Raw genomic sequence first — 20,155 nt, forward strand, 5'->3', positions numbered from 1 at the left:
CCCTCGCCTCTCTCGGCTCTCACCAGCCGGCCCTGCTCTCCCGCGCGGGGGTTCCGCGCCCGCCCGCGGGCCGTAGGGAGCGGGAGAGGCGGAGGCGGCCCGTGGCCAAAGCACCCGCCAGGCGCCGAGGGTAAGTGAGGTGTCGGGCGGCCGCCTAGGCCGGGAGGGAGCCGGGAGGGTGGGGGAGGCAGAGGCTGGGAGCGGGCGGTGGAAGTCTAACTGCTTCGCCCACCGGGCCGCTGAGGAAGTTGGGCAGGGGAATGACCTGAAGAACTCTCTTTTTCCCCTTTTATTTTCCTTTTTCGGAGTTCTTTTTCGGGCGACTGCTGATTGACTTAGGTCCCCAAACCCAGTCAAGTGTGTTGATTTCAGCCCCGAGTCCTTTCCCGTGGTTTCATCCGCCCCTGGCTGCCACTGGGGCCTTGCACTGCCCTAGGGATTCGGTGGCAGAGGCTTCCGGGGCGTCGAAAGCGACCTCCCTTTCCTGGGCGGCGCGGGTTGGGAGGAGAAAAGTTGCGTGAGTGTCCAGTCCGAGGGGTCCACCTCGCCCACTGCCCGTGGCGCCCCGGCTGTCCCCAGGTGAGGATTTCTCGATAGTCAGGTTTGTCCCGTCCGCTTTCCATCCTTAATGGAAGCCCCTAAAGCCTTTGGGGATCGGGAAGACGCTAGATTAGGGTGGGAGTGAAAAATAAAGGCTTTTTTTTTTTTGGTTTTCTTTAATCAGCGCACTTCCCTGAAAATTCGACCTGATTTTGGGCTAGGGCAAAAGCCCAACAACCGAAAAGACTTAGTCGTGAATCATTCTTTCGTTTTTAGTTAGGACAGTCTTTGGAGTTTAAAGGTTGAGCAGGATCGTGTACTTGAAACACTTAAAATTTAATTTCAAAGACGTCTGCACACTTATTTTGGAATCTAGTGCTTTATGCTTACATGCCATTGCAACAGTCTGCAGACTTAAAGACATTTTATTGTGGGAAACGATAAAGGCAATCAGGAAGAGATACTATATAATGAACTCCTCTGTACCCATCGCTTGGATTCAGCAGTTAATATACAAAGTTATTTCATCTGTACACTTCTCATTCTTTAATGTTGGAAAATCGCTGACGTTATTTCATCAGTATTTCACTATGTATTTGTAAAAAACGTGGTCTTTTGGCACGAAATTATTATTATTATTATTATTTTTGAGATGGAGTTTCGCTCTTGTTTCCCAGGCTGGAGTGCAGTGACGTGATCTCAGCTCACCGCAACCTCCGCCTCCCGGGTTCAATTGATTCTCCTGCCGCAGCCTCCCGAGTAGCTGGGATTACAGGCATGCGCCACCACGACCGGCTAATTTTCTATTTTAGTAGACACGCAGTTTCTCCATGTTGGTCAGGCTGGTCTCGAACTCCCAGCCTCAGGTGATCTGCCTGTCTCGTCTTCCCAGAGTGCTGGGTTTACAGGCGTGAGCTACCGCGCCCAGCCAGCACAAAATTATTTTTTATCACATAAAATAATTAAGTCCTTAGTGTCAGATATTCATCTGCAGACTTTAAACTTTCAACAGTGAATGCCTTGGGGTTCTAGAACCATTTTAACAGTGAGTTTTTCTGATGTTGACATAAAGGAACTCAAGTCTAGATTTTTGGTTTGGCCTTTGGTTAGTATTTTTAGATGATTAGCACATAAGCGTATCGAAAACATTTCAACTTTGTTGGTGTATATATGTAAGCACACTTACAGACCTGCAGGATCTCAGCTTTACATTCTTGAAAGAATCAAGAGAATCGACTTTTAGTTTGTTGTCCGTAGTAGTTGCCCAGTATCCTGTTGTGTTTAGGCTGTACTTAACAAGAAAGAGAGTAAGACTTCTTAGTGTTAGAGCTGCAGTAGAAGATGAAATAGATCTCCTTCAGGAACACTGTTTTCTCTTAACACAGATATATATGATGACTAAATTATTATTTTGTTAAATTAAAATTGTCTTCTCACCAAACATCGGGGGATCTACTACAGAATATATATAAAACTCAGACAGTGACTCATTGTAAGTTGTAATAATTTAAGGGAAAACACAAGTGTAGCTCAAAACATATTCAAAAGTATAGGTCAAATATAATTTCAGTTCTTGTAGTTTTCAAAGTAAGAACATTTTTCATCCCTTAGGCCCTTGTTCACTTTTTAAAGTTATATTCGATGTATTGATGTTTGAACTGTAGAAAGGTCAAAGTGTAGACAAACGGATAAGGATTGATCATGTTTAAAAAGTACTGTACCTTTTTTTAATAGGCACAGAACCAATGCAAGTAACTTGTTTTAAAAAATGTTTGACTCTTGATTTTCTGCCCTAAAGATTTTTTTTTTGTCCTGTGAAGTAGATAAATCAGGTAAATCGATTTGCCATTTATAAATCGAAGAGAAAAATAAAGGTTATATGTTTCTATTCCTGTATTAATCCATGAAACAGTGTAATATGCTGGAGCTCACTAGCTCCAGAAAATGTAACTCAGCAAATGAGCACAGCACTATCGGGACAAGGCAGATAGGATAAGGATAGTTTCTTTCCCTTAGGGAAATGACCATCTAAGGAACATTTTTTAAGTCACAGCCCGAATTACATTACACCAAGAAGCAGAATCTTCAGGATTGGGTTAAAAGCTGCAGGTTGTAAAACATGAGAAAAAGCACCATTTTGGGGACCTTTTTTCTCCTATGAATTAGTGCCATGAAATTTCAAAGAACTAAATTTAATCAAGTATTGGATATTTCTGAGGCCCTGAAAAAAATTAACATTCTGTGCTTAAGATTTTATATAGGTAATTACTCTATATAGATTATTATAACATCACTGCAACCTCCATCTCCTGAGTTCAAGCAGTTCTCCTGCCCCAGCCTCTCAAGTAGCTGGCATTACAAGCGTGTGCCACCACTTGCAGCTAATTTTTTTATTTTTAGTAGAGACAGGGTTTCACCATGGTGGCCAGGCTGGTCTCAAACTCCTGGCCTCAAGTGATTTGCCTGCCTCGACCTCCCAGCCTCTATACAGATTATTTTTTAAGGTAAAAATGATGTTTATAAGAATAGCAAGTTGATTCATTTGGAGCTTAATACGTTTCAAGTTAGCTTTGTGGATATCGTATTATAAGTTGGTTAATCATTAAGTTTTTTTACTTTGTAAGTAGCATAAGAATATGTACTCATTGTAGAGGAAAATTGACATGGAAGCATGTAGAGTAATAAATCAGCCTTTCTTTATACCCCTTCCTCATATTTGTTTGTTTAAAAGTCTGTGGTGATGTCAAAAGTCATGAGGGAATAATCCCTAGGTTTTTATTTTTATAGCACTGTTTAACACTTGTTGAGTATTTGATGATTATATGTTTTCTTAAATTTTTTTTCACAGAATATGAAACTGGTGTCAAAATGACATCCAGATTTGGGAAAACATACAGTAGGAAAGGTGGAAATGGCAGTTCAAAATTTGATGAAGTCTTTTCCAACAAACGGACCACCCTTAGCACAAAATGGGGAGAGACTACATTTATGGCTAAATTAGGGCAGAAGAGGCCCAATTTCAAACCAGATATCCAAGAAATTCCGAAGAAACCTAAAGTGGAAGAAGAAAGTACTGGAGATCCTTTTGGATTTGATAGTGATGATGAGTCTCTACCAGTTTCTTCAAAGAATTTAGCCCAGGGTAAGGGTTCCTCTTACTCAGAATCTAGTGAAGCTGCTCAGCTGGAAGAGGTCACTTCAGTACTTGAAGCTAATAGCAAAATTAGTCATGTGGTGGTTGAAGACACTGTTATATCTGATAAATGCTTCCCTTTGGAGGACACTTTGCTTGGGAAAGAAAAGAGCACAAACCGAATTGTAGAAGATGATGCAAGCATAAGTAGCTGTAACAAATTAATAACTTCAGGTAAGTTTTGATTTTCTTTATTCTCAGCCAAGAGGGCTTCATGCAAGCAATTTTTTAAAATGATTTAACTTCTAAAATACATATTGTGTTTTCTTTCTGCACTTAGGATAAATGGGGACTATTGATAGTTTTGTAAAAGACATTTAAGAACTTTAAAGAAACCAGTTGGAGGTTGAAATAATAAAACAACTTGGATATTAATGTTTATAGACTGTTGCTCAGGGTACATTTTGGGAACAGTCATACGTTTCTAACCCCGATTCCAATAAGAAATATCTCTTTTTGTTGTGTTAGGATCACGGAGTATCTCATTTCTATTACTGTGGAGGATTTGGATGGTTATTGTTAATGAAAATGAGATGAGTACTTAAAATGAGGATTAGTTAACAATGGTAGACTCTCTGCCAAAACTAGCTCAGAAAGATTAAGGAGGTATTGAGTGGAGACATTAAAGAATTGAACTTGATTCCAAATTGAGATTAGTTTGGGGCCAGTAGCAGCTTGTATTGATAGATTTATTTATTTTGAGACGGAGTCTTGCTCTGTCACCCACGCTGGAGAGCGGTGGTGCCATCTCGGCTCACTGCGCGCTCCGCCTGCCAGGTTCATGCCTTTCTCCTGCCTCAGCCTCCTAGGTAGCTGGGACTACAGGGGCCCACCACCACGCCCGGCTAATTTTTGTATTTTTAGTGGAGACAGAGTTTCACTGTGTTAGCCAGGTTGGTCCCGATCTCCTGACCTTGTGATCCGCCTGCCTCGACCTCCCAAAGTGCCGGGATTACAGGCGTGAGCCACCGTGCCCCGCCGTATTGATAGATTTTAAACCACAAAACTGGTTGTATTTTAAAAATGTTAATTTGTAAATAGAGCATCTAGTACTCTCTCCTAAAACGATACATTTTGTTCTGTCTCCTGTAAGGGATTTGAGATTTATAATAAGTGAAAAAGGTACAATTAACTAAAAGACTGAAGAGCTAATATTGAGGGTGGCAGGGAAGAGGTGGGGTAGAGAAGTGGGAGCACTCTATCAGCATTAGGATAAGGGTGGCACTATACTGTAATTGAAAAGAAACCTTAGTTCTTGACATCTTGGCAAAGTTTAGCAATAATGAAAGGTTATAAAAATCTTCCTTTGAAAGGAAGTAAACACAAACACAAAACTTTGCTGTACTGAATTCTTAAGGGGAATTTGTCCTTTGAAGGTTAAGGCACATGAAACAGTACAATGTACTGGGCTTTGCATAGTTTTACTAAAAATGTTGAGCATTTTTTCACTCTTTCTCTCACTCTTGGATGAGACGATGAGCCAGCTGTTACTGTCATTCCTTTGATCCTCCGGGTTAATTCTAATTTGGCTGTCCTTACTGCTTTGCCCACATTTCTCCTCAGGCGTTGTTGGCAAGTTTAGGTTAAATTTCCATTAAAAAGACGGCATAAAGGGCCTGTGCAGTGGCTCATGCCTGTAATCCCAGGACTTTGGGAGGCCAAGGCGGGTATATCACCTGAGCTCAGGAGTTCAAGACCAGCCTGGCCAACGTGGTGAAACCCCATCTATATTAAAAATACAAAAAATTAGCTGGGCGTGGTGGTGGGTGCCTCTAATTCCACCTAATAGGGAGGTTGAGGTGGGAGAATCACTTGAACCCAGGAGACAGAGGTTGCAGTGAGCCAAGATTGTGCCCCTGCACTCCAGCCTGGGCAACAAAGCAAGATGCCATCTCAAAAAAAAAAATAAATAAATAAATAGCATAAACAGCATAAAAACTGTTTTCAGGTCAGCTTCTAAAAATACATAAATGTATGTTAAAATCATCAAACTTTGACACAGAGTCTCACTGTGTTGCCCAGACTGGAGTACAATGGCGCCATCTTGCCTCACTGCAGCCTCTGCCTCCTGGGTTAAAGTGATTCTCCCACCTCAGCCTCCGCAGTAACTGGGATTATAGGCACCTGCCATCATGTCTCGATAATTTTTATATTTTTGTAGAGACAGATTTTCACCATGTTGGCCAGGCTGGTCTCGAACTGACCTCAAGTGATCCGCCCACCTAGGCCTCCCAAAGTGCTGGCATTGCAAGCGTGGGCCATCGTGCCTGGCCCCTCAAACTCTTTTTGAACTAAAATGAATTTTAACTGAGCTCTCATTTTATATATGAAGCTCAAAGAGGTTAAGTCACTGTCCAAGGTCAGCTAGTGGCAGAACTGGAATGAGATTCGTTTATTATCAACATATTGAGCACCTACTGTTTGTCAAACCACTGTGTTAGGCTCTGCGAATGCTATTCTGCTTGTGTTTGTTGTTCAACTGACATTTCTTTTTTTTTTTTTTTTTTTTGAGAGAAGTCTTGCTCTTTTCCCCTAGGCTGGAGTGTGATGGCACTGTCTTGGCTCACTGCAACCTCTGCCTCCTGGGTTCAAGCAATTCTCCTGCCTTGGTACCCCCGAGTAGCTGGGATTATAGGCAACTGCCACCATGCCTGGCTAATTTTTGTATTTTTAGTAGAGACGAGGTTTCACCATGTTGGCCAGGCTGGTCTAGAACTCCTGACCGCATGTGATCTACCCATCTCGGCCTCCCAAAGCGCTAGGATTATAGACATGAGCCACTGTGCCCGGCCTGACATTTCTTGATGTTTTCAGATAATCTAAAGTGTGGGGTGGGTGGGCTGGAGGAAGGAAGATGACGCTGTACAAGTGGTGAAAGTCCTCAAGGCTAACTCCAGCTTCCTTAAGTGTGTGGTTTTTTGAGGGATGGCGCATCACTGGCAGGCAGGGACCCTGATGGCAGAGCGTATTAATAAAGATGAACGTTTAGGTAAGGGGGAAAGGAATGTGAAAGTATTCAGAAGTAATTGTTTCTGTAGCTTTGCGGACAATATATCTTTGTGTTAAATCTGTTGTTGGAAGTAGGTTGGAGAGACCAACCAGCTAAGTGGGATAATTGCTTCCCAGTCTACGTAGCTAAATTTTAGTTCTAATGCTGATACTGTGACTGACTCTGAGTTCAAATTCCATTTTAATTAGTTTGTGAGGGGAAAATACATACTAAAATACAGGCAAATAGATGTTCAGGAACATCTTGTCCATCTTCCTCCTTCACAAAGGGTCTTTTAGTGGTCAGGGAATGGTATAGCACTATGAATATTTCTTTTTTTCTCCTCTCCCATCGTCATCCAGAGTTGCAACAACCTTGGCAGCTCCTTGTAGGATAAGAAGTGAATTTGAGGGAGTGCATTTAATTTTTATGGTAGTCTTCTCCTGTCTCTAATGTGTGCGAGTTAGTTGTTGTTATAAACCATTTATAAGTTTGTATGTTTGTAAGTTTGTTATAGTTGTGGGGACGCTTTTGCACTTCGTGACCTTTCCTTTGTCTCTCCCCTCTAAACTGGTCATTTCTCTTGTGCCTAGACTGTTTTCTTGCATTATGTCTATCAATTTTTGTTGCCTTTACTCTCACTCAGAAAACCCTGTAATTTTAATTGAAATTTAGAAACCGAAACCTAAATTTTTGATAAAAGAGGCCTCTGTAAATCTCAAGGGGTTCCTAACCTTTTTTGCATTAGGGACCCTTCTGAGAATGAGTTTCGAATTCTTTTCTCCAGATGCAAGTACTCATATATCTACTTGGGTCTCAGAAATCTTAGCAGTCTTTTGCAGATCATGGTTAGGCATTTTATTTAAGAACCTGTTGCAAATTTTTTTTTTTTTTTTTTTTTTTTTTTTTTTTTTTTTTTTTTGAGACGGATTGTCGCTCTGTAGCCCAGGCTGGAGTGCAGTGGCGCGATCTTGGCTCACTACAAGCTCTGCCTCCCGGGTTCAAGCAATTCTTCTGCCTCAGCCTGGCAAGTAGCTGGAACCACAGGCATGCACCACAACGCCCAGCTAATTTTTGTATTTTTTTTTAGTAGAGACGGAGTTTCACCATGTTGGCCAGGCTGGTCTCGAACTCCTGACCTCAGGTGATCTGCCTGCCTCAGCCTCCCAAAGTGCTGGGATTACAGGCGTGAACCACCGCGCCCGGCCACCTGTTGCAAATTTTAACAACTTGTTCAAAGTGCACAGATGAAGTTCCATCGTATCTTTCCAATGGAGTGTTGAGTGTCCCTGCTCGTTCATCTTATTTTTTTGCTGTAGAATTATATCACATTAGTGAAAAGGGCTAATCCAGGCTCAGAATTATTATGTCATTTGACCTGGCATTACGTTTTTAAGTGCATCTCTTTATCTATAGGGGAGTATGTGGTTGATTTTTTTTTGACACTGTTAAAATTCTTTGTTTTAAGTACTTTTATAAAAATGGATAGTACTTTTAAAAATTGTGTTGCGGGTGCGGCAGCCCATGCCTGTAATTCCAGCACTTTGGGAGGCCGAGGCAGGCAGATCAGGAGGTCAGGAGTTCGAGACCAGCCTGACCAACATGGTGAAACCCTGTCTTTACTAAAAAAAAAATACAAAAATTAACCAGGTGTGTTGGTGCATGCCTGTAATCCCAGCTTCTCAGGAACCTAAGGCAGGAGAACTGCTTGAACCCAGGAGGCAGAGGTTGCAGTGAGCAGAGATTGTGCCACTGCTTTCCAGTCTGGGTGACAGAGTCAAACTCTGACTCAAAAAAAAAAAAAAATTGTGTTTCACTTGAAGAGGAAACATAGGATGAGGTCACTATGAAACATACAATAGCCGGGCGCAGTGGCTCACGCCTGTAATCTAGCACTTTGGGAGGCTGAGAGGAGTGGATTGCTTGAGGTCAGGAGTTCGAGACCAGCCTGGCCAACATGGTGAAACCCCATCTCTACTAAAAATACAAAAAAAGTTAGCCGGAAATTGCTTGAACTGGGGAGGTGGAGGTTGCAGTGAGCCGAGATCGTGCCACTGCACCCCAGCTTGGGCAACAGAGGGAGACTCCATCTCAAAAAACAAAAACAAAAAACAACCCACAAAATCTACAATGGTTCCCATTTTCCAGACAGATGCTTGATGGGTAAGGGAACCAGAAACAAGATTACAAACTGAATAGGTACTTCAGGGAAGAGTCGTGTTGCTAAAATATCCTATTCCTTGAACAAGAAGAAAATGTTTATTATGAAACTTTTCAGGCACGCAAAAATAGAATGGTAAAAAAAACCTCATGTACTTGATTGTCCACCTCCAATATTTAGTATCTGGCAGATCTTGTTTCATCTGTTTTGCACACTACTCTCTCCACTTCCCATCCTTTACTCCCTGGATTTTAAAGCTAATTTCAGATTTGTTTCTATCTGCAAATATTTCTGTGTCTAATCTTTAAAATTTGAAAACAGAAATTTCTGATTACGGTTGCTATTAAAGCCAGTCAGTTCTCAGCCAGGTGTGCTCATTAAAAATGACTGTTAGCAGGAGCTAAAGGTTCACCCTTCTAAGAGATCTCCAGGTAATCCTTAATGGTTTGAATCAGTGCTGTCTGTAGTAGAGGCAAAAAAAAGTCTTCTTTTGCCTTTTATGCAAGGCTACTTCCATTTCTCCTCTTTGTTCTGTCTGCTACAGGTTTTTAATCTGGACTCTAAAGTGTGCAAAGACTTATATTTCGGCTTGGCACACTTTCCTTGCCAGTCAGCTGGGATTCAGTCTACATATCCTGCCAAATACTGAGAAAACTACAGCATAGGCTCTTAATTTGCCTGACTGGTTTTGTAGCCAATAAAATTTTTTAATTTGTTTAAAGCTGTAATGAGTATTTGTGTAAGTTAGAGGGATGGTATTGTCAGGAGATTTTTAACTTAGATTTAGAACTGAAGGTGATTTTTTAGAAAGGGAAATGAATTATTACTGAAAGTTTAGAGTAGTCCACGAACTTGTGACCTGAGATGAGATTGTCATTGGATAAACTATAGATGATTAATGAGGATTATTATTATCTTTTAAGTCCTGAAAGGATAGTATCAGCAAGAGTTACCTACCTTTATTTATTGCATGTATTTGTTGTGTAGAATATATTTAAATCATATCTAAAATCAGCTTCTTTTTAAGAGAAGTAGATAAGACTTATTTCTTTTTTTCTTTTTATTTTTTGGAGACAGGGTCTTACTCTGTCATCCAGGCTGGAGTGCATGGCTCATTGCAGCTTCTACCTCCTGGGCTGAAGCCATCTTCCCTCCTTGGCCTCCCCAGCAGTTGGGAGTATGGGGTGCACCACCACACTGGGCCAATTTCTAAATTTTTTTGTGGAGACAGTGTCTCAGTATGTTGCCCAGCCTTGTCCTGAACTCCTGGACTTGAGTGATCCTCCCACCTCCACCTCCCAAAATGTTGGGATTACAGGAGTGAGCCACTGTGCCCAGCCCTGTTATTTCTTAAATTCCTACTTTTACATATTAATTGATCCTTAATCACAACTGTATAAGGGAGGCTTTGTTTCCATTGTATTGAGGGTAAGGCACAGTTCAGAGGTTGAATAACTTGAACTGTTAAGTGGAAGATCTGGGAAACATCCAAAATGTTCTTTTCATACAGTGCTGTTGTATTCTGATGTGAATGAGATTAATTTTGTCATCTTCAAAGCTGTACATTTAGAAGAGACTGTCACTGTAAGAACAGTTTTATCTTGATGTTGGAAATAAAGTTGTTTTGCGAGGGCCAAATTATGGATTCCCTCTTGTCTCTGTTCAAGTAATTTTCTGCTTTTTTTTAATATTAAAGATCTGATTTTTTTTTAAAGAGGTGGGATCTTGCTATCTTGCCCTGGCTGGCCTCAAATTCCTGGGCTCAAGCGATGCTCCCACCTCAGCCTCCTGCCTCAGCCTTCTGAGAGGCTGTGATTACAGGCATGCCACCTGGCTTAAATAATTTTCTTTTTTATAAGAATGATGGGCCAGGCATGGTGGCTCATATCTGTAACACCAGCACGTGGGGATACCAAAGTGGGAGGATGGTTTGAGCCCAGGAGTTCAAAACCAGTCTGGTCAACATAGTGACATCCCATTTCTTCAAAATAAGAAAAATTAGCCCGATGTGTCGGGGTGCACCCCTAGTTCCAGCTTCTTGGGAGACTGAGTTGAGGATCACTTGAACCCAGGAGTTCAAGGCTGCAGTGAGCCATGATTGGGTCACAACCTGGGCGACACAGCAAGATACCATCTCAAAAACAAAACGAGAATGATGACCAAACTATTTTTAATACTTACTGAATAAAGTTTTTGACTTGATTTTTATAGATATTTTCTACTTCTTATTTTCATATGTGTGTATACAAATGGAAATTCGACACTATGTAAATTATGAAAGAGGCATTATAATTTTAAGTAAATTCATTTTGTTCTAAAGCAGAACTTTTGTTTCTTACTCAGATATTCTGAGTAAAAAGAGTATTATTCTCAAGGTTTGTGTATTAACAAAAGCATGGGAGACCACTTAACAAATTTCTTCTCAGATCCAGTTTGAATACCGGCTATGGGGTAAAATAAGAAATTTATAAACATAGCCTCTGTACTTTAGAGTTATTGACTTTTGCTGGTCATGATAAAGAACTAACATGATGACAACACTTTTATATAATACATTGTGCTTTTCTGAGCATTTTCCCTAAGTATTCTATGCTTTTAGAACTTGAAGCCAGACAGCCAGGCACGGTGGCTACGCCTGTAATCCCAGCACTTTGGGTGGTCAAGGCAGGTGGGTCAGGAGGTCAGGAGTTCGAAACCAGTCTGACCAACATGGTGAAACTCCGTCTCTACTAAAAATACAAAAATTAGCCAGGCGTGGTGGTGTGCGCCTATAATCCCAGCTGCTCAGGAGGCTGAGGCAGGAGAATCACTTGAACCCAGTAGGCAGAGGTTACTGTGAGCCAAGATCACGCCCCTGCACTCCAGCCTAGGTGACAGAGTGAGACTCTGTCTCCATAAAAAAAAAAAGTAATCCCATCCCTTTGGGAGGCCGAGGTGAGCAGATCACGAGGTCAGCAGTTCGAGACCAGCCTGGCCGACATGGTGAAACCCTGTCTCTACTAAAAATACAAAAATTAGCCAGGCATGGTCCAGGCGCCTGTATTCCCAGCTACTCTGGAGGCTGAGGTAGGAGAATCACTTGAACCCAAGAGGCGGGGGTTGCAGTGAGCCGAGACCGCGCTATTGCACTCCAGCCTGGGCGTGCAGGGTAACTTGGGGGGTTTAAGGGAGCTGGAAAGAGTTCAGATAGATGTTACTTAAAGTGGGAGAGTGAGCTGTCTAGAGACAAAGTAGAATTCCTGGACATTATTGAGGCCTTAGTTGAAGTTGGTGTTACTGAAAACACATGGTCACTAATCTACCTAGTGTGTGAGTATGTTTTTTCTCCCTCCTTTAGTAGGCCCCATTACCTGGAACCTGGACAGAATACAGAATATTGGATAGGGTTATTAGAATTATCCTCAATAGACATTCTGTCAGTCAGCATGTGGAATGAAGAGAGAGAAGCAAGGGAATTTAGGATATTATTGCCCAGAGAGTGATTGAGAAGATTAGACTGTGGAATTTAAAATGCTGAGTGCCTGGACAGGGCTAATGAATAGGAGAAAGAGGAGAAAAAGGGTAGTACACTGAGAATCTGCTTAAGTAAAAATGAAGAATGGGAGTACTGGCACAAGCAAGTTGGATGGTTGGTAGGTTATGATTAAAAAAAAGTGGGCTATCTGATTTTAATGTTTAAGAAGTAAAGCATTTTAGGATGTACAGCAAGCTTCTGGATGAAACTGGTGGCTGAGATGGAATGCGGGAGATTGTTGATGATGAGATAGGTTAAGAAACTGGGAAGTCAGGGTTGGAATTTGGTGGAATTCAGTGTGATAGCAAAATTGGGATGGAGTAGATTATAAATATGGTGTAAAATCCTTAAATACATGAACAGTGAATAAGAGGTTGAATAAGAGGTTGTTAGATGACAGGTATTAGGAAGATTGGAGGGTAACTAGCACAGCCTCAAAAGAAGGGGCTTTACTTTATTTATTTATTTATTTATTTTTTGAGACTGAGTCTCGTTGTTGCCCAGGCGGGAGTGCAGTGGTACAATCTTGGCTCACTGCAACCTCTGCCTCTCGGGTTCAAATGATTCTCCTGCCTCATCCTTCCGAGTAGCTGGGATTACAGGCGCCTGTCACCACACCTGCCTAATTCGTGTATTTTTAGTAGAGACTGGGTTTCACTATTTTGGTTAGGGTGGTCTTGAACTCCTGACCTCAGGTGATCCACCTGCCTCGGCCTCCCAAAGTGCTGGGATTACAGGTGTGAGCCACCGTACCCGGCCACTACTTTTTTTTTTTTTCTTAAATCTTTCCTTGTTTATTTTTGTTGTCTTTTTATTATTATTATTATTATTTGTTTAGTCTTACACAGGAAAATCAAAGAAGCCAAGAAGGGGCTTTTATATAACAGGGTGGAGGAGTAATCATTTTATAAAGAGGCTCTGGAGAGTCAGCATATCAGTGTCCCCAAACTGTCCTGCCCTGAAATAGCAGGGAGGGCTGCAGGAGAAGAGGCACCCTTAGTCAAGTGTAGGGCAAGGAAGTGGTAGAAAGGATGAACCCCAGGTATCCTTTTAATTTTTTTTTTAGAAGCAAGGTCTTTCTCTGTTGCCCAGTCTGGAGTGCAGTGGTGTGATCATTGCTCACTGCAACCTTAAACTCCTGGGTTTAAGTGATCCTACTGCCCCCACTTCCTGAGTAGCTAGGACTATAGAAACGTGCCACCACGCCCGGCTGCTTTTCAAAATTTTTTTTTGTAGAGACAGTCTTACTCTGTTATCTAGGCTGGTCTCTGACTCCTGGATGTAAGTGATCCCCCTGCTTTGCTCCCCCCAAGTGCTGGGATTATAGGCGTGAGCCACCACACGTGGCCAATATTGACATTTTAAAATATAACATGCAGTTTAGGTGTCAATAGTGATTTTCTTTAACTTTTTTAAGTTGTAAAATAAAACATACAGAAAAACCGCACAAAAGAGGTCTAGCTTAATTAATTATTAGAAGAGGAACACTCCTGTAACCATTACCTAGGTTAAGAAATAGAATTGTGCCAGCCACTCTAGAAGCTCTTCCATGCATCACTTCCTCACCCTCAAAGTATTTATTTATTTTTTGGAGACAGGGTCTCACTCTGTCGCCCAGGCTGGAGTGCAGTAATGCAATCATATTTCTCTGCAGCCTCAATCTTCTGGGCACAGGTAATCCTGCCTCAGCCTCCTGAGAAGCTGGGACCACAGGTGTGCACCCTCACAGTCAGCTAATTTTTTTGATTTTAGTAGAGAAGAGGTCTCGAACTCCTGAGCTCAAGCAGTCCTCACACCTTGGCCTCCCAAAGTGTTGGGATTCCTGTCATGAACCACTGCTTCTGGCCCATAATTATTTTCTTGCTTGCAAATACCATAATTACCTGCTGTTCGTTCTCTTTTTAAAAATTTTTCTTTAATAATTTTTCTTTCTTACAAGTCCCCATTATGTCCCAGAAACTGTTCACTTTTGTATGTTTTAAAAAATACAAGAACATGCTCTTTAATAGCTAGAATATAGTGTTCCTTGTTCTTTTTGAAATTGTATTTCTATCCTACTTCCCCTTCAGAATTTTATCCTAATGATTATGGTATTTATGTTTAGTCTTTTAGTGGTCATCTTTTTCATAATTCTTGGTACAAAAATATATATATGCATTTAAATTCAAATTATTTATGTATTTATTTTTCTTTTTTTGAGACGGAGTCTCACTCTGTCGCCCAGGCTCGAGTGCAGTGGCGCGATCTCGGCTCACTGCAAGCTCCGCCTCCCTGGTTCATGCCATTCTCCTGCCTCAGCCTCCTGGGTAGCTGAGACCACAGGCACCCACCACCACACCTGGCTAATTTTTTTGTATTTTTAGTAGAGACAGGGTTTCACTGTGTTTGCTAGGACGGTCTTGATCTCCTGACCTCGTGATCCGCCCGCCTCAGCCTCCCAAAGTGGGAGAGGATTACAGGCATGAGCCACCACACCTGGCCTAAATTCAAATTTTTAAGAGCTGCAGTCGGGCCTGGTGGCTCATGCCTGTAATCCTAGCACTTTGGGAGGCTGAGGTAGGCAGATCACTTGAGGTAAGGAGTTTGAGACCAGCCTCGTCAACATGTTGAAACCCCATCTCTGCTAAAAATAAAAAAATTAGCTGGGAATGGTGACTTGCGCCTGTAGTCCAGCTACTCAGGAGGTTGAGACAGGAGAATCACTTGAGCGTGGGAGGTGGAGACTGTGCCACTGCCTCATTGACAGACCAAGACTCTGTCTCCAAAAAAAAAAAAAAAAAAGTTGGACGCTGTGGCTGAAGCTTGTAATCACAGTACTTTGGGAGGCTGAGATGGGAGGATCACCCAAGTCTAGGAGTTTGAGACCAGCCTTGGCAACATAGAGAGACCCTGTCTCTACAAAAAAAAAACAAAAAAAAAAACTCCACAGCTTTTAGGAATTTTATGTGACTGTAATGCTGTAAACTGTTTTAAAAATGATTCTGTACTACATCATGATCACAGTTACCAGTGCTTACTTTTTTTTTAATCAAATGCGCTCTCTCTGTTAGCAGAATATTTGATCAAACTTAAATGCTGTAATTTATGAAACTTGAATGCTGTATATATTAAGGGTAAAATTTACTGGAAATGTATCTTTTTAAGAGATGACTGGGCTTTTTTCAGTTAGTTTATATATATATGAATGAGTATTATTGCTAAAGTATATAAAGGTTTTGGACAAAAAAGTTTTTTGGCATCAATTTTATTCCTATTTTTTGTTGTTTGTTGTTGTTGAGATGGAGCCTCGCTGTGTTGCTCAGGCTGGAGTGTGTGGCTACTCACAGGTGTGATCATAACATAGCAGCCTCAAATGAACTGCTGGCCGCAGTACCCTGGGTAGCTCTAGGTGGGACTACAAGCACGTACTACTATGTCCCTATTATTCCTATTTCAAATTTTTTTTTTGTTTTTGAGACTGAGTCTTGCTGTGTTGCCCGGGCTCACTGCAACCTCTGCCTCCCAGGTTCAAGCGATTCTCCTGCCTCAGCCTCCCAAGTAGCTTGGACTACAGATATGTGCTACCACACCCGGCTAATTTTTTGTATTTTTTAGTAGAGATGGGGCTTCACCGTCTTAGCCGAGATGGTCTCGATCTCCTGACCTTGTGATCGCCTGCCTCTGCTTCCCAAAATGCTGGGATTACAGGCGTGAGCCCTCGCACCTGGCATCCTATTTCAATTTTTTAATATGCGTAAATGTTGAGAAGCCATAAATTCATAAAATAAAGATAAGAATGGTAAGAATTTTGTTATAGCAGATTCTATTATTTGAATTCTTGCATGCCACAAAGCATGTGGTAATCATAGAAATTCATTGTAATAATGAATCAGTTAGGTCTTTTCAATTCTGTGAAATGCAATTAATTTAGGAAACTACCTGACATGAAAAGGATTTGTTACCCACACATGAAAGTTTTACTTAATTGTGAAGTACAGAAACCAACAGTCTATCACGTTATCAACAATCTATCACATTATTTCTTCATAGTTCATGTCAAGAGTTGGAGAAATGTACCATATAAGATTAGGGATGGGTGATCGATACGCTGTTATTAATACTTGTAATGTGGGAGAAGAGTGATTGGTTAATGCCAGGTGGGTTGGCAAATCAGTTTTTGGAACAGTATACACCTGGAGGTTGGGGATTTAGAAGTGAATTTCCTTAAAACGCCATTGTACCTATATTTGGAAAGCCCTTGTATAGGCTTTCCACAGGCTGTGTTAGTGGGAGTTAAGGGAAGGTTGCGATAACCTGGACTGTTCTGTGTGGTGAGCCAAGCTGAGTAGTACTTTTGAAATTGTTTTTAGTTTAGTGTTTTTTCTTTAAAATTGCATGTAAATTTTGTATTTTATAGGTATGCCTTATAAAATATAAAATGTTTTGGATTACCAATTGTAACGCTTTACCGTTTTTTTGTTTTTTGTTTTTCCCCAAGACGGAGTCTCACTTTGTTGCTCAGGCTGGAATGCAGTGGCGGATCTTGGCTCACTCCAACCTCTGCCTCCTGAGTTGAAGTGATTCAACCAGCCTCAGCCTCCTCAGTAGCTGGGATTGTGCAGCACCACTCATGGCAATTTTTTGTATTTTTAGTAGACATGGGGTTTCACCATGTTGGCCAGGCTAGTCTCAAACTACTGACCTCAAGCGATCCACCCGCCTTGGCCTCCCAAAGTGCTGAGATTACAGATGTGAGCCACAGCGCCTGGCCTTAACTATTTTAAAAAATAATTTTTATCTTTCAAATCTTTGAGTAAAGATTTGCTCACTTAGGAAGATGTGCCGTGTTTTTCCTGTGGCCTTTCAGGTGCCTCTGGTGATCAGCCACATGACCATATTAACAGTGAAAAGTGAATTCCCTTCCACTGAACCAGTGCTGTTAACGGTCTGTTACACAGTCTTTAGTAGGCACAGCATGTGTGTCTATATTTGTGTTCTTAAAAACACACACAAATGGGAGCATATATGCATATATATATTTAGTGTATTATGCCTTTAAAAACATTTAATCTTTTAAGATGTTTATTGTAACATAAGGCAGATCTATAAATATTAATAAAATTATAATCTTATTTTAATTATACTCTGATATAGATTATTATAGATTTATTTATACATTGTTACAATCTTACTGATATTTATAGATCTGCCTTGGTTTTTTTAAAGCAGTTTCATAGTTTTCCATTGTAGTTTCCATAGTACTATAACTGGTTTTAGTTTCCATTGTAGTTTCCATAGTACTATAACTATAGTTTCCATAGTACTATAACTGGTGTCTTACAGATAGTTTGGCTGTTTCTAGTGTTTTGCTATTACACATAATGCTACACAATATTATTATATACACATAAATGCTACACAGTATTACATACACATGTGTATTAATATATTAATATATTAGTATAATACACATGTATAATTATATTAATATATTAATACATGTGTAGTGTATTAATACATGTGTATTATATACACATAAATGCTACACAGTATTACACATAAATGCCACTTCAGTTTTCTCTGGAACGACCATTCATTGTTATTTGCTTTAACCTTTCTGATATGTTTTGTGCACATACAAGCAATACAGGCAGTTCCACATATCTTTGTGTACATGTGTGCCTGTGTATTTTAAGCCACAAAATTAAAATCCACAAAATGATAATTTGCTGCTGTTTTTGTACCTTACTCTTTCTCATGTAATATCTGGGTGATAATACCATATCAGTTTTCTTTTTGGCCCTCTCCCTACCCTTTGAAAAAATACTGTTGCATGTTGTCAATTTCTGTATGTGCTATAAATTACACACGAATATGTCTTTGACCATTATGTCCCATGTCTGAATATAAGGGTAGGAGATGTTTCTTAAGTGGCATTGAAAGGGCTTATATTTATTTATCTTTGAGATGGAGTCTCGCTCTGTTGTCCAGGCTGGAGTGCACTGGCGTGATCTCGGCTCACTGCAACCTCTGCCTCCCAGGTTCAAGCAATTCTCATGCCTTTGGAATTACTGCGTGAGCCACCACGCCCAGCCCCTGCCCTACTTTTATTTTTAAAACAGTTTATGGCTGGGCTCGGTTTCTCATGCCTGTAATCCTAGCAGTTTGGGAGGCTGAGGTGGGTGGATTGTCTGAGGTCAGGAGTTTGAGACTAGCCTGGCCCATGTGGTGAAACCCCGTCTCTACTGAAAATACAAAAATTAGCTGGGCATGGTGGAGGGTGCCTGTAATCCCAGCTACTTGGGAGACTGAGGCAGCTTGAACCTGGGAGGCAGAGGTTGCAGTGAGCAGAGATCGTGCCACTGCACTCCAGCCTGGGAGACAGAGTGAGACTCCGCTGCAAAACAAACAAACAAAAAACCCAAAAACACAAAAATACCTTTTATTTGCACATGGTTCAATATGGTGTTGGTTAACAACTTCCCTCCTAGCACATTTCCTTAGCCACCTCAGTTTTCTCTGGAACAACCATGCATTGTTATTTGTTTTAACCTTTCTGATATGTTTTGTGTATATATGAGCAATACTGGCAGTTTCGCATATCTATATGTACATGTGTGCCTGCGTATTTTAATCCACAAAATTAAAATCCACAAAATGATGATTTGCTGCTGTTTTGTACCTTACTCTTTCTCATGTAATATCTTGGGGATAATACCATATCAGTTTTCTTTTTGGCTCTCCCCCTACCCTTTGAGAAAATACTGTTGCATGTTGTCAATTTCTGTATGTGCTATACATTACTTAGCCAATTCCTTATTAATGTCAGACTTTCAAGTTGCTTCCAATTTTTTTTAATAAGTTGCCTTATTTTTCAGAGAGTAAATACCACTCAATAGCCATGTAATCAACAACTAGTAATGTAAGCCCATTGTCCTTTATCTGTGGAATGAGATAGAGGTTCACATTTCGTTATCTGAAATCGTTGGGGCCAGATGTGTCTTAGAATTTAGAATTATTTTGGATTTTGGAAAGTTTATATTAACTCCCCTATCAGGATCTGAGGTGGTGTTCTCTATTCAAATATAGTGTTTCTTCAGAGGAGAAAATACCTTCCCTAAGTAGGGTAAATACTATAAACAGCCTCCCTTTGGTTGGGGTCGGGTTTTGCTTCCAAGTGTGCTGTGAGAAAACTTTTTACTTTTTAGAGCTTTTTGGATGTTGGAATTGTGGGAAAGGGATTATGAATATGGCAGTAGTACCTACCTGATGGTTGCTTTGAGATAAATTAATGGAAAGTATTTAGAATAGTACCAGGCGTATACTGAGGGCTTATATAAATATAGTTCAGCTTTGTTTTACTTTGAGTTTTGTGAGTGAAATTGAGTATCCTTCATAAGTTATTTAATTCATTATATATATTTTAATGAATTGCTTCTTTGTGTTCCTAGCTTCTGATTTATTTATTTTTGAGGCAAAGTCTTGCCTTGTTGCCCAGGCTGGAGTGCAGTGGTTCTATCTCAGCTCACTGGAACCTCCTCTGCCTCCTGGGTTCAAACAATTCTTGTGCCTCAGCCTCTCAAGTAGCTAGGACTTGGGAGTGGGTGGCAGGTGCCACCACGCCTAGCTATTTTTTTTTTGTCTTTTTAGTGGAGACAGGGTTTCGCCATGTTGGCCACGCTGATCTCGAACTTCTGGTCTCAAGTGATCTGCCCACTTCGGCCTCCCAAAGAGCCAGGATTACAGGCCTGAGCCATTGTGCCTGGCCCCTAGCTTCAT

The 20,155-nt window shown here is 40.9% G+C and overlaps 1 protein-coding gene across 3 annotated transcripts in view; it reads left to right on the top strand.

Moving 5' to 3' along the window:
- The first annotated feature begins 57 nt into the window (after nucleotides 1-57).
- WAPL (WAPL cohesin release factor) overlaps nucleotides 58-20,155 on the top strand; it is an 85,736-nt gene continuing 65,638 nt past the window's right edge. For all 3 annotated transcript variants that reach the window (XM_050803812.1, XM_050803814.1, XM_050803813.1), the window contains exons 1-2: nucleotides 58-130; nucleotides 3,389-3,907. In XM_050803812.1, the coding sequence (XP_050659769.1) occupies nucleotides 3,409-3,907 (499 nt within the window). In that variant the 5' untranslated portion in view covers nucleotides 58-130; nucleotides 3,389-3,408. The remainder of the gene's footprint in view (nucleotides 131-3,388; nucleotides 3,908-20,155) is intronic.

Source organism: Macaca thibetana, chromosome 9 (genome assembly GCF_024542745.1).
Source record: "Macaca thibetana thibetana isolate TM-01 chromosome 9, ASM2454274v1, whole genome shotgun sequence".
Taxonomy (NCBI): domain Eukaryota; kingdom Metazoa; phylum Chordata; class Mammalia; order Primates; family Cercopithecidae; genus Macaca; species Macaca thibetana.